The sequence below is a fragment of the Astatotilapia calliptera genome, chromosome 20 (genome assembly GCF_900246225.1).
Source record: "Astatotilapia calliptera chromosome 20, fAstCal1.2, whole genome shotgun sequence".
Lineage (NCBI taxonomy): Eukaryota > Metazoa > Chordata > Actinopteri > Cichliformes > Cichlidae > Astatotilapia > Astatotilapia calliptera.
This window is the reverse complement of record NC_039321.1, coordinates 5,781,199-5,795,244: the sequence shown is the minus strand read 5'-3', so window position 1 is coordinate 5,795,244 and position 14,046 is coordinate 5,781,199. Positions and strand designations below refer to the sequence as shown.

General features: G+C 41.8%; 2 protein-coding genes across 2 annotated transcripts; both read right to left on the bottom strand.

Moving 5' to 3' along the window:
• Window positions 1-7,858: 7,858 nt before the first annotated feature.
• On the bottom strand, window positions 7,859-9,144 carry LOC113013501 (P2Y purinoceptor 1-like). The gene has a single exon (XM_026154482.1). The coding sequence runs from the start codon at window positions 8,910-8,912 to the stop codon at window positions 7,920-7,922; it is 993 nt and encodes a 330-aa protein (XP_026010267.1). The 5' UTR covers window positions 8,913-9,144; the 3' UTR covers window positions 7,859-7,919.
• A 3,407-nt stretch (window positions 9,145-12,551) lies between these two features.
• LOC113013511 (P2Y purinoceptor 1-like) lies at window positions 12,552-13,806 on the bottom strand. The gene has a single exon (XM_026154496.1). The coding sequence runs from the start codon at window positions 13,738-13,740 to the stop codon at window positions 12,787-12,789; it is 954 nt and encodes a 317-aa protein (XP_026010281.1). The 5' UTR covers window positions 13,741-13,806; the 3' UTR covers window positions 12,552-12,786.
• Window positions 13,807-14,046: the final 240 nt, after the last annotated feature.

The window sequence follows — 14,046 nt, the reverse complement described above, 5'->3', positions numbered from 1 at the left end:
CCACAGAACAAGATTAAATTATTTGGAAAAGAAGATGGGGGAGGAGATAGACTGATAGTAGGTGTATCAGCTGGCATGTGTGGGGAAACCACAGTAAACAAGTGGTGGAGAGGTTGGAGGGAGTGCACAATAGAAAAGGTGAAAACTGAATCCTTCAGTGACTATAGTTGCTATGAGGTAGTGACCTGATAAAAAATTATTAGGTTTCATGATTTTGACAGACCTCGCTTTTCTTGTTCACCCTGACAACTTTGTGCTTTTTTTGCAGTCTTTCATGGCTAAACAACTGTAAATTATCACTTTTACAGTTGCCAAAATATTTATCAAAATAAAAAATGATAGATTGTTTTTAACTGTTTAACTATTAGTTTCATGTGAGTCAATATTACTTATTCTGAATCAGTAATAGATTATAATAAATCAGTAATGTTTAAGGTTTTGAAATGAAGCTTATTCCCAAGTTCAATAAGAAAGTTCTATGGCCACACATGTGTCAGCTCCTGGGTGCTGACGCCTAAATGTAAGCTTTATCAGACTTTCCCACGCTGTCAAGCCGCTTGTGTCATCACTGGTTGTTGTGTGGTGTTAGTTCAGCAAGCATTACACACACACGCAGGTAGGAACAGAGGATTACCGGAGTTGACTCCTTTCTTTATTTTTCTTTTTTCTTCTTCAAAACCACAACCAGAACAACATACTCACTAGCGCCCTCTAGCGCTTCTGGTAAATGCATCTACAGAACAAATGCAATAGTATGTGTGGACACAACATCTCCCCCTTTGAACATGGATTTCTTATGTGAACCTGACTTCATTCTGATGTATGTCACCTAATACACGTTTAACATATTTCACATTACTCAGTAACATTCACTTTCCCATGACAAAGTCTTGGGTCCAGCAAGGTGGGTTCCTCATCCTGGTGGGCCTAAGCCTACTATCAGACTCAGAGTTAGATGCTAGATCAGTTCCTGGTTTATGACAGTCCATTGTTGTGTCAGAATCAGTACCTGCGTTCAGCTCTGACAGAGCCGATAAGTGTGAGGCGTTCCAGGTCCGTCCATCATCCAGCAAATAAGTGTTTGGTCCTTTCCTTGTCATGACAGTCCTTGGTTTGGAAAACTTTAACTCGCCTTTCTTTACCTTCCACGGCTTCCTAACCCGTACCTTGTCAGCAGGCTGAAAGTTGGATGGTTTGGCGTGTCTGCGAGCATCAGTGCTTATTCTTAACTCTTTCGCACATGGTATGCCTCTCTGTCTGAGGAACAGGCATATCCATTACCTGTAACTTTGTTCTCATTCGTCGTCCATGGAGCAGTTCTGAAGGGGAAACTCCAGTTGTTGAATGAGGGGTTGCTCTGTAGTCCATCAGGTAAGTTCTCAGGAACAATTTCCAGGGTTGTCCTTGAATCGAGGCAGTCTGTAGGCAGTCTTTAACGCATCTATTGAATCTCTCAACTTCCCCATTAGCTCTTGGGTAATACACTGAGGATCTCAGGTGTTGGATTCCCCTGCTTTTCAGGAAGTCAGTGAACTCAGCAGAGAGAAATTGAGAGCCATTGTCACTTATCAGTGTCTCAACAGATGCCTCAGCCCGTAGTCTGAGGCATCTGTTGAGACTATGGTTGGCTTACTGGGGTCGAACATCACCAGGGCAGGGCTGTGCACGATTAACCGCTTGACTTGATCAAACGCTGCTTGAGCTGCTTCGTTCCAGTGGAATGAACAGTCCTTACGCAGAAGAGCTCTCATAGGTTCAACAACAGTCGCGTAATTTGGCACAAACTTGCTGTACCATGCACTCAAGCCAAGAAATGAGCGCAGGGTTGCAGGATCAGTAGGGGGCGGAGCATGCAGGATGGCAGTGACATGAGAGTCATCTGGCAGCAGACCTTCTGGACCGATCTTTTGACCCAAAAAGCTCAGAGTAGTTTGACGGAGTTGACATTTGTCAACATTGAGTTTCAGTCCTGCATTGTTGATTCTGTGTAACACAGCACGCAAGTTGGCCTCATGTTCAGCTTCTGACGTTCCGTATATGATGACATCATCAAGGTAGCATTGCACCCCTTTCTGGCCGCGTAGGATTTGTGTCATCATCTTTTGGAAGGCTGCAGGTGCTGAACTCAACCCATAGGGAACTCTGCAGTACTGGTACAGTCCTTCATGTGTAATGAAAGCAGTGAGCCCTCTACTCTCTTCATGTAGTTTCAGCTGATGGTCGGCGGATTTAAGATCCAGGGTGGAGAACGTGACAGCCCCACGCAGCTCAGACAGTATGTCCTCTATCAGTGGAAAGGGATGACTGTCAGCGACCACCGCTTTGTTAGGTTCTCTCAAATCAACGCACATGCGTATGCCACCAGTCTTCCTTCTAGTGACTACAATCAGGGAGACCCATTCAGATGCATCAATTTTCTCTATGATGCCATGTTCCTCAAGGTTCTTGAGTTCTGCGGAAACAGCATCACGGACTGACAGGGGTAAGCGTCGAAGTTTCTGCTGTATTGGCTTCACTTCAGGTCGCACCTTCACTTTATGTACAAAGTCCTTTGCACATCCGAATGCAACTGGAGACTCACATTCCTGTTTACATTGAGTGGGCAGAGCCGAGGTTTGCTGGAGTGCAGCACAGACCTTGGGACTGTCAAGAACTAATTGTCCCCCTTTTATGTGTAGCTGGAGGGCAGTCACCAAGTCCATTCCCAGTATGGGTGTTCCTGTTCTCACAATGTAGAGATCTGTGGAGGCACTCTTGCCATTGTAAGTAATGTCAGCTCTAAGACACCCTAATACATCCAGTTTCTCTTTTGAATATGTAATAAGCTGAACAGCTGGATTACTTAACTTAACTGAGCCAAAATTTGTGCTGTAAACATGTTCAGGCAGTATGGAAACACCAGACCCTGTGTCTACTAGTAGCTTAACAGTGCATGCCTGTGCAGTATTTGGTACAGTGACAGTAACAGTGCACATCAATTTAGCCGGATCACCACTGACACAATTGTCAACAGTTAAAACACACATTTCAGGAACAGTCACTTCATTAACAAGCTTATGAGAAGATTTACACACTCTCGAAAGATGTCCGATTTTCCCACACGTATTACATTTGCAGTCTTTTGCGGGGCAGGATTTATCATTGGCTTTGTGATCAGCTGAACCACAACGGTAGCACGTCAGAGCTGTATCCGTTTTTTTAGCTGCTTTGTATTTTGGCTTGCGCATCTTCTTTTGTACTTGAACAGCGGCAACAGGCTTTGTTTCACCGACAGCAATGGCCTTTGCATCAGCTATTGCAGCCTCTGTACGCCTAGCAATTTCCAAAGCTCGATCAAGCGTCAAATCCTCCTCCATTAGCAGTCTTTCACGTATACGAGCATTATTTGTCTTCTCTACAAGTTGATCCCGCAACATTTCATTCTCCATAGCCCCGAACTTACATTGTTTCACGAGCTCACGCAGTGCTGCAACGTAGTGATCTGTAGACTCACCGACAGCTTGGGCTCGTTGCCTGAAACGGTATCTCTCGGCGACAACATTGACTTTAGGATGAAAGTACGTTTCCAAAGCCTTTACGGATCCCTCGTAATCATCCGTAGCGAGTGGTAAGGCGCTGTAGATTCGTTGTCCCTCCGTTCCCAAGCAGTGAATGAGCAGGGCCCTCTTCCTCTCCGTAGCAAAGTCATTACCCCCGATCGCCAGCAAGTAGTTATCGAACAACTTTTTCCACGCAGCAAATGGAATTCTCGGTTCGCCCGGGCAATCCAGGAACACAGCCGGGGGTTGCAAAGAGAGCAGAGCCATAACTTAATCACCACTACTCTCGTCGCCACTTGTTGTGTGGTGTTAGTTCAGCAAGCATTACACACACACGCAGGTAGGAACAGAGGATTACCGGAGTTGACTCCTTTCTTTATTTTTCTTTTTTCTTCTTCAAAACCACAACCAGAACAACATACTCACTAGCGCCCTCTAGCGCTTCTGGTAAATGCATCTACAGAACAAATGCAATAGTATGTGTGGACACAACACTGGTCTAGTCCAATCACCTTCTCGCTGCTTTCTCCAAGCCAATCGGCATTCATACTTTAGATTTACCTGTGAATCTCTTTCTCTTTCACAGAGGTCCTGCTCTAAACCCTGTCACAGCTGGGGTTCCGTTCTGCTCGCCGTTGGAGTCAAAGTCATGTTAATTGTTTCTAATGATCTGTCCTTATTGAAATATTCACCAGGTGTTGCAAATGCTTTTGCAGGATAGTCAGTGTCAACAAGAACTCGTATTACTAGATGCAAACAGGAAGCTTAGGTCTCTTCCACAGAGCAAGATTAAATTATTTAGAAAAGGGGTGTATCAGCTGGCATGTGTGAGGAAACCACAGTAAACAAGTGGTGGAGAGGTTGGAGGGAGTGTGCAATAGAAAAGAAAAAACTGACTCTGTGTGTGTGTGTGAGTTGATTAGTCAGAGAAAAATATTAAAATATTTTATTACAAAGAGTTCTGAGCAATTTTTCAGTTGCCATCTTTAAATATTTACAGTGGGGCAAAAAAGTATTTAGTCAGCCACCGATTGTGCAAGTTCCCCCACTTAAAATGATGACAGAGGTCAGTAATTTGCACCAGAGGTACACTTCAACTGTGAGAGACAGAATGTGAAAAAAAAAAAAAATCCATGAATCCACATGGTAGGATTTGTAAAGAATTTATTCGTAAATCAGGGTGGAAAATAAGTATTTGGTCAATAACAAAAATACAACTCAATACTTTGTAACATAACCTTTGTTGGCAATAACAGAGGTCAAACGTTTACTATAGGTCTTTACCAGGTTTGCACACACAGTAGCTGGTATTTTGGCCCATTCCTCCATGCAGATCTTCGCGAGAGCAGTGATGTTTTGGGGCTGTTGCCGAGCAACACGGACTTTCAACTCCCGCCACAGATTTTCTATGGGGTTGAGGTCTGGAGACTGGCTAGGCCACTCCAGGACTTTCAAATGCTTCTTACGGAGCCACTCCTTTGTTGCCCGGGCGGTGTGTTTTGGATCATTGTCATGTTGGAAGACCCAGCCTCGTTTCATCTTCAAAGTTCTCACTGATGGAAGGAGGTTTTGGCTCAAAATCTCACGATACATGGCCCCATTCATTCTGTCCTTAACATGGATCAGTCATCCTGTCCTCTTGGCAGAAAAACAGCCCCATAGCATGATGTTTCCACCCCCATGCTTCACAGTAGGTATGGTGTTCTTGGGATGCAACTCAGTATTCTTCTTCCTCCAAACATGACGAGTTGAGTTTATACCAAAAAGTTCTACTTTGGTTTCATCTGACCACATGACATTCTCCCAATCCTCTGCTGTATCATCCATGTGCTCTCTGGCAAACTTCAGACGGGTCTGGACATGCACTGGCTTCAGCAGCGGAACACGTCTGGCACTGCGGGATTTGATTCCCTGCCGTTGTAGTGTGTTACTGATGGTGACCTTTGTTTTTTGTTTTTTTTTGCCTGTCCCATTTGGTTCTTTAGCCATCAGAATTGTTGTCTGAAGACCAACAAGGATACCCAATGGATTTACTTTGCCAAATGGATCATCGTGGCATTGCCGTATTGGTCCATTTGATCGATCTTTGTTTTTATTATTTATCCATCCATCCATTCGCTTCCGCTTATCCTTTTCAGCGTCGCGGGGGGCGCTGGAGCCTATCCCAGCTGTCATAGGGCGAGAGGCAGGGTACACCCTGGACAGGTCGCCAGTCTGTCGCAGGGCTAACACATAGAGACAGACAACCATTCACACTCACATTCACACCTAGTGGCAATTTGGATTATCCAATTAACCTATCCCCACAAGTTGCATGTCTTTGGACGGTGGGAGGAAGCCGGAGTACCCGGAGAGAACCCACGCAAACACGGGGAGAACATGCAAACTCCACACAGAAAGACCCCGGCCTGATGGTGGAATTGAACTCAGGACCTTCTTGCTGTGCGGCAACAGTGCTAACCACCGTGCCACCGTGCTGCCGTTTTTATTATTTATTATATTTTATTTTCAGATGTTACAGACGGGACAGACATGAGTGAGGGATAGGAAAGGGAGAAAGAAAGAGGAAGGAAAAGAAAAACAGAAAGGGAGAGGGACAGTGAGAAAGGGGGGGAGAAAAAAAAAATCTCCTGGATCACCTGTTGAGAGAAGAAGAATAGAAAACAAGCAAAAAAAAAAAACCCCAAAGCAACATACTAAACACAACACCATCGCATTAATCTAGCTAAGTGTAAACAGCAGTAAATACTAAATATTCAATGTTGTTGTGCAGCACGCAGGACAGACAGCGCACAATGTGCTTTGAAGTAGCAGCCAAGAAAGGTGTAATTTAAGTCTACGAGCAGTGAACACCCGTGTGCATACCTGTGTGGATCAGCGCGCTTGTATTCAAATGGTTTCCACATGTAATGGTCTGCAAGAGGATGTAGCGAGCCATAGCCCCGTCCCCCAGGGCATGAAGCAGGCATGGAGATGGTGACCTTTGTTACTTTGGTCCCAGCTCTCTGCAGGTCATTCACCAGGTCCCCCCGTGTGGTTCTGGGATCTTTGCTCACCGTTCTCATGATCATTTTGACCCCACGGGATGAGATCTTGCGTGGAGCCCCAGATCCAGGGAGATTATCAGTGGTCTTGTATGTCTTCCATTTTCTGATGATTGCTCCCACAGTTGATTTTTTCACACCAAGCTGCTTGCCTATTGTAGATTCACTCTTCCCAGTCTGGTGCAGGTCTACAATACTTTTCCTGGTGTCCTTCGAAAGCTCTTTGGTCTTGGCCATGGCAGAGTTTGGAGTCTGACTGTTTGAGGCTGTGGACAGGTGTCTTTTATACAGATGATGAGTTCAAACAGGTGCCATTCATACAGGTAACGAGTGGGGGACAGAAAAGCTTCTTACAGAAGACGTTACAGGTCTGTGAGAGCCAGAGATTTTCCTTGTTTGAGGTGACCAAATACTTATTTTCCACCCTGATTTACGAATAAATTCTTTACAAATCCTACCATGTGAATTCATGGATTTTTTTTCACATTCTGTCTCTCACAGTTGAAGTGTACCTCTGGTGCAAATTACTGACCTCTGTCATCATTTTAAGTGGGGGAACTTGCACAATCGGTGGCTGACTAAATACTTTTTTGCCCCACTGTATTAGAACTGCATTTGCATTGCCGCTGTGCAACATGTGCATGCAATATGAGAACAGAAAAGCAAAGTTTCATTAGAGAATAAATTAAATATATTGTCAAAATATTTTGTTTTTTATCTGGTTTAAAGAAAAATCTGTTTTATATGATTTATGTTATTTTCTTTCACTAGAACGCACTGTGTGAACTCATGCGGTCTTCTTTTAAAAAAGATGCAAGTACAAGCCATATGAACCCATTCACAAAGCAGTTGTACTCTATGCTCTTAGGTCTTTTTATCTGTATACACACACTTATACACCAATGACCCAGGGGCTGCTTGTGAGTGTTTTAACTACTAACCACAACTTGTTAATGATTGCACTGAAAAATAAATCATGATAATCATCTCCCAGTGCTCTGCCCTGACCTTATTGTGTGCAAGTGTTGCTGTTGTGATATATGTGAAAAAATGTGGATAAGAGTATATTTACATCAAAAATCTAATGTCATTAGGAACTGGCTGTTGATTTTTTTCTCAGTCACAGCTTTAGTCATTCTCTGTTGACATTAGCTTCCTTTCACAGATCTGTCATAACACAGACACATGGAGCTGTTTCCTCTGAATCCATAGTTTATTTAAAACATTGTATAATATAGTATAAAAAAGAATGTAATAAATAGAAAAAAAGGACAGCAAATGAACAGTGTAGCTGTTAAGCACAGCAGTAAAAGATGAGATCAAAGTCAACAATGAACTAGTCTTGTGTATACTGTGTCGCCTGCACACTGCCATATCTTGATACAGTCAGACGATTTAACATATGACAAGATCGCAGGAGAAGCTTATTGAACTGAGTAGAAATATCTGTGATATGGAGGTAAACCAGGGGGTTCAAAACACTATTCAGACACACAAGACCACGACTTATCTGATGAGCACTGAAGACTCCATTATTCCATGTAGGGCATTGCCCCTTTTTTAATAATCCTCTTGCATAAAGGTTGAGGTTCCTAAAAATATGATATGGGATGTAACAAACTGAGAAGAGAAGAATCAAAATAAACAACAACTTTAAGCTTTTTTGTTTTACTTCCTTGTCAATGGTATTACTTTGACAGAGAACCAAAATCACATGTCCATAGCAGCCAAGTAGGATAAGGAACGGGATGCAAAACCCAGTGAGTGTCTGTCCAAGACTGTATGTCAGGTAATCCTCGACATACTGTGTAGAGGTGGTGTGGTAGCATTTTGCGGTTTCATTTGTTTTGGTGGTGTTGTTTGTGGATGTTTTGAGGTAGAGCATGTCTGGAAGACTTTGAACACTCACCAACACCCAAACCATGACTGAGATAACCACAGTGTTACGGACAGTCATCCTTCCCATCGCTTTCAGTGGATGGACAATAGCCAGATACCTGTCCACACTTATACAGGTGAGGAATCCAATGCTGCCGTATAAATTCAAGTTGAAGCAGAATCTTGTGATCTTGCAGAAGGCATCTCCAAATATCCAATTACTGTTCATAAAATAGTATGCTGACAAAAATGGTAGTGTTGGAAGGAACAAAAAATTGGCAAGTCCAATGTTTAAAAGAAACACATTGTTTCCAACTTTCTTCTGTTTCTGCAGGATCGACTTCATCCCCCATCCATTAGCTCCCAGACCAATGATCAATACCATGGTGTAAATGGACGGTAGAATTTTGTGTTCGAAGTCATATTCAACAGAAGTACAATTATCAGGCATTGTGTGTCTGTACAACCTCACTCCTCTGTGGCAGAATTACAAATGAGGCAAGTGAAAGAAAACAAGTTCATAGAGTGATCGGTCATGTCCCTGCTTGTAAACCAGCACCGAGAAGCTGGAAAGAGATTCCTAATAATTGTGCAACACCTTGTGTATACATGCTTGTGAAACTGTCTGTTTGCTTGCTAGCGCACAAATACTGTTTACCTTTCTATCAATGCACCACACAAAAGCATGCTTGTTATTGTATTGTTATCATTTGTGTCATTCAAAACATTTTTTTAACTAAAACTTTCAGAAAAGATCGCATTTTCAAGTCCTAGACATTGAATGTTCATTATAACTTGGATTACAAGGTTATTTTTATTGCATGTAACACTCTGTGTGAAAGTTAGTTTAGCATATGAAATGCAGATGCATATTATTATTTATCAGTAAACACTTTGTTTGACAGCAAAGCTTTGTGATCTAAACAGATGGGCATCTAATAACCTCCGTTTGTGGTTGTTTTGCACACGATGGTAGCTGTATTTTAAACCATTTAAGACCTAAAACATCATTTTACATAAGTAAGTATGTCACGGCTGGCGGAGTGAGCCGTGTGGTGTGGAGGAAAAGGAGGACCCAAAATGCGGCAGTGACTGATGATTCGAGTGACGTTTATTTGCAAGGTGGCAGTGGCAGAAACAGGCAGCGAATCGTGAGAGATTACTAACGGAAACCTAAACTGGGAGAAACTAACTGACAAACCTGAGACCATACGAAAGGGGTGCAGGGCAGAGAGACGCAGACTAAGGAACAGGATACCAAGAAACACAGATGAACGCAGTGATACATGGATGAATGCAGACGAGCCGACAAGGAACACAGACCGACACCCACTAAATATACACACACAAGGTAATCGGGTAATCACACACAGGAGGTAAGAACAGCTGATCTGAATACACATGATGACTGGAGGACACAAGCTGAACACAATGACAACAGACACAGACCTTCAGAATAGAGCAGGAAATCCAGAACACGAGCCTTCAAAGTAAAGCAGGAAACACACAGACTGATTTGCAACACAACACGGGGACATGAACAGAGCACCAAGGACAGACACAGGTAGGGCTGAATATACACCAAACTTCAGGTTCAACCCTAAACCAATACAAAATCAGAATAAACACAAAACGCTGGGTCAACGACCCAGGACCAAAGTATGTCATTGCCTGGGAGTCTTGATGGGTTATTTGTGATTTCTGATTGTTGTTGAAAGTTTTCAGTTTGCTTTTAATTATTATTCCACAGCTTTAGTTTTAATTACTATTGTAAATGGCCTGTATTTGTATATTCGATCGTCTTCTTTGAATTCATTCATGTTTTTGTTTTCATGGAGTCTCCATAGTTTTTCTTGTCACTTGGTTTAGCTGTTGTCTCTGTGTTTTTCTACTGTTGCCTGTATTCCCCTGTTGTGTTATTTCCTGTTATTTCTGTAGTCATTTATGTCTTGTGGGGGATTTTGTTGTTGTTATAGTGGTGTTTTTTTGCTTATGGACTCTTTGCTTATGTTGGGTTTTTTTTTAATGAACTACTTTTTTCTTTTTGTTGAACTCACCTAGAAATCTGCATTTAGCTCCTCATCATGCAATACATAATAGAGGCGGAAAGAAGGCACAGCAAGCTGGATAGAAGAAGAGGATTGAAGTGAGTGGGCAGAAGACGTAGTGCTTAACAGATCAGAAAGGTAAGGAGGAGCAAGGTTCTGAATGGCCTTGAAGGTTAGCAGAAGAAGTTTGAATATTATCTGGAATGGAGCCGGTGTAGTTCCTTAAGAACAGTGGTAATGTGCTGGTAGGAGGGGGTTCTGGTAATAATGTGGGCAACGGAGCTTTATACCAGTTGAAGCTTATGAAGGGATTTTTGGGGGAGACCACGGAAGAGAGAATTACAGTAGTCAAGGCGGGAGGTAACGAGACTATGGACAAGAATGGACATAGGATAGGACATAGAATGGGTGGAAAGAGAAGGACGTAATCTGTTAATGTTGCGTAGATGGAAATAGGCAGAGCAGGTGAGATTATTGATGTAAGATTTAAAGGATAGTGAACTGTCTAGAATGACACCAAGGCTCTTACCCTGAGGTGAAGGGAAAACTGTGGAGTTATCGATAGTGAGAGAGAAATGATTTGCCTTCAAAAGGTTGGATTTAGTACCAATAGGAAGGATTTCAGTTTTATCCTCATTAAGCTTTAGAAAATTACAGTTGAACCAGGATTTTAATTCAGTTAGGCATTCTATAAGGGAAGAAGGTGGGAGGGAGGAATCAGGCCTGGAGGAGAGATATAACTGGGTGTCATCAGCAAAACAGTGAAAGTGAAGATCAAATCTGAAGAAAATGGTACCATGAGGGAGGATGTATATTATGAAGAGAAGAGAGCCTAACACTGAACCTTGGGGTACACCAGAAGTGACTGGGAATAGACTAGAAAGAAATGATTTAAGTTGAATAAAATGGGAGCAGTCAAGAAGATATGACTGGAACCAAGCTAAAGGTGTGTCAGAGATGCCAAGAGACAACAGAGTGAGCGATAGTGTTGAAGGCTGAGCTCAAATCCAAAAGGATGAGAACGTTGAGAAGACCAGAGTCGGCTCCGATTAGAAGATCATTAGTCACTTTAAGTAAAGAAGTTTCTGTACTGTGACATGAGTGAAAACCAGATTTAAATCTCTCCTACATGTTATTATTAACCAGGTGTGAATGATAAATAAACACTTCTAAATAAAAAGAACCCTTATAAATTGATTCATTTATTTACTGATTATTCTTTCTGTGCCCCTATTTACCTCAGATAACAGATATCTCCTAAAATTTTGACTAAAAGCCATATTTTTGACTGAGAAAAACATAATCCCACCACTTTTACTTACCACTGGTGTTTGATGAGGTTCCTTTGCTGGAATGTAGCATTTTCTTTATTCCAAACATGATTCTGCTAATTTAAAGCAAATAACCTGCTAATTATAACACATTTGTGAATATCTTAACTTTAATAACAAACTATAAAGTAGTATTGCTTCTGATAAAACCTCAGAGGCTTTAAACCTTTATTAGGAGTGTATTTACTTCGCTGTCTGTGGTAAATGAACATCTGTGTAACATTTACTGGCATGGTGAGAGCGGAAAAACGGTGTTAGAATGATTTTATATGAGATATCCTGTGGCATTTACAGAGGATATCATAATTGTCTGCAGTGCAGTTAACTGTTTCACAAAAACTCTTGTGTATTCTTGCAATCTTGAATTGTATTCTTGAATTGATTTACCATCTTTAAAAATATTTGCAAAGCTGATTTTCCTCAAATATTTGGAACATTTATCTTCAGTTGCTGAAAATGTGTTGGGCTTTAAGGGAAGTACATTAAAACATAAATGAGATCTGGACAAAGCAGTTTATTTTACTTTTAAACGACAGACTTTAAAAAAACATCCACTATGCACTTACTATCAAAAATAAGGGAAATCTGAATAAAAAGCCTTTAATTATAGTTAGACAGCAGAACAACAATGAGGAGGCTTGAATTCAAATGCTTAAAGTATAGACATACAGTATATACAACATAATCAAAACTGACCTTTACTTTCAGCGTGTGTACATACATGTGACATGCTGTTAACATTAACCTTCTATCAGCAGTGAAGCATGCAGCATCATATCCTGTTTGTTCTTCAAACATTCAAGCATCACAAATGCAATAACTCGTCTTTCAAGTGTTTTTTAAGTATTATTTTTGCTTTTTAGTAAAAAGCAACATTTTTGTGTTTCTTACAAAAGTCTCAGATGAGTCTCAGATGAGGCGTACTCCTCATGTTCATCGGCACATTTCAAGTATCCGTGAGGTTAGAGGTGTACAGACTAGTGACAGCTTGGCGAGCTTGTTGGAGTAGCTGTCTGAGCTGAGAACAAACATCTTCACTTACATGCAGGTAAACTAGAGGATTGAGCGCACTGTTCAGACACACAAGGCCACGGCTTATCTGATGACCAATATAGACTCCATTAGACCATTTATGACATGTCCCCTTGATTACGCTTAGTCTTGACAAGAGGTTGAGATTTTTTAATATATGATAGGGGATGTAACAAACAGAGAACAGAAGAATCAAGATGAATAACAACTTTAAGCTTCTTTGTTTCAGTACTTCATCAATGTTATCATTGTGGCAGAGAACAGCAATCATATGTCCATAGCAGCTGAGGGTGATGAACAGGGGGATGCAAAATCCAGTGAGTGTCCGTCCCAAACTGTATTTCAGGTAATCTTTAACATACTCGTTAGAGGTGGTATCAAAACACTTCTTAGTATTGTTTATGGGTGATTTGGGGAAGAACGTGTCTGGAAGACTTTGAACACTCACCAACAGCCAGACCATGACTGAGATAGCCACAGAATGAGTCACAGTTATTCTCCCCATCATCCTCATTGGATGGACAATAGCCAAGTACCTGTACACACTGATACAGGTGAGGAATCCAATGCTGCCGTATAAATTCAGGTTGAAGAAGAATCTTGTTGTCTTGCAAAAGGCTTCTCCAAAGATCCACTGATCACCCTTGAAGTAGTACACCATCAGAAAAGGGAGTGTGAGCAAATACAAAATGTCTGCAAGTCCAAGGTTGAAAACGAAAACAGAGACATTCCCCAGTTTCTCCCATTTCTGCAGCACTGACCTCAATCCCAGTCCGTTAGCCACCATGCCAGTGATGAATACTAAAATGTAGACAGGTGGCAGGAATTTTCCTGTAAAGTCAAAGCTGATGCAAGAAGACTTGTTCATTGCGTCCTTGATAGCAGTCGGTACAATTCCTCCTCCTCGATGAGTGAGAGCCTTCACTGCACAGATCAAAGCACACACACATTTATACACTTCCTGAGTTGCATCTGTGGGCTATGAGATAACTGACTCACCTCTTTCACTGAAAACAGGAAAATATAACCATGCAGAAGTGGCAGTTTTCACACGTTTATACACGCTGTTGTTTGCTCTCATCCTGACAAAGCCATATGAGAAGTGAAAAGTGAAATAAGTTCAGCTCTAGTTTTTAGCCTATGCTTCCACAGTCTGAATCTCTGGGTTTTCAAC

Excerpts from the sequence above, each read along its gene's own strand:
- LOC113013511 (XM_026154496.1), bottom strand. The coding sequence starts at position 13,740 with ATGAACAAGTCTTCTTGCATCAGCTTTGACTTTACAGGAAAATTCCTG.
- LOC113013501 (XM_026154482.1), bottom strand. The coding sequence starts at position 8,912 with ATGCCTGATAATTGTACTTCTGTTGAATATGACTTCGAACACAAAATT.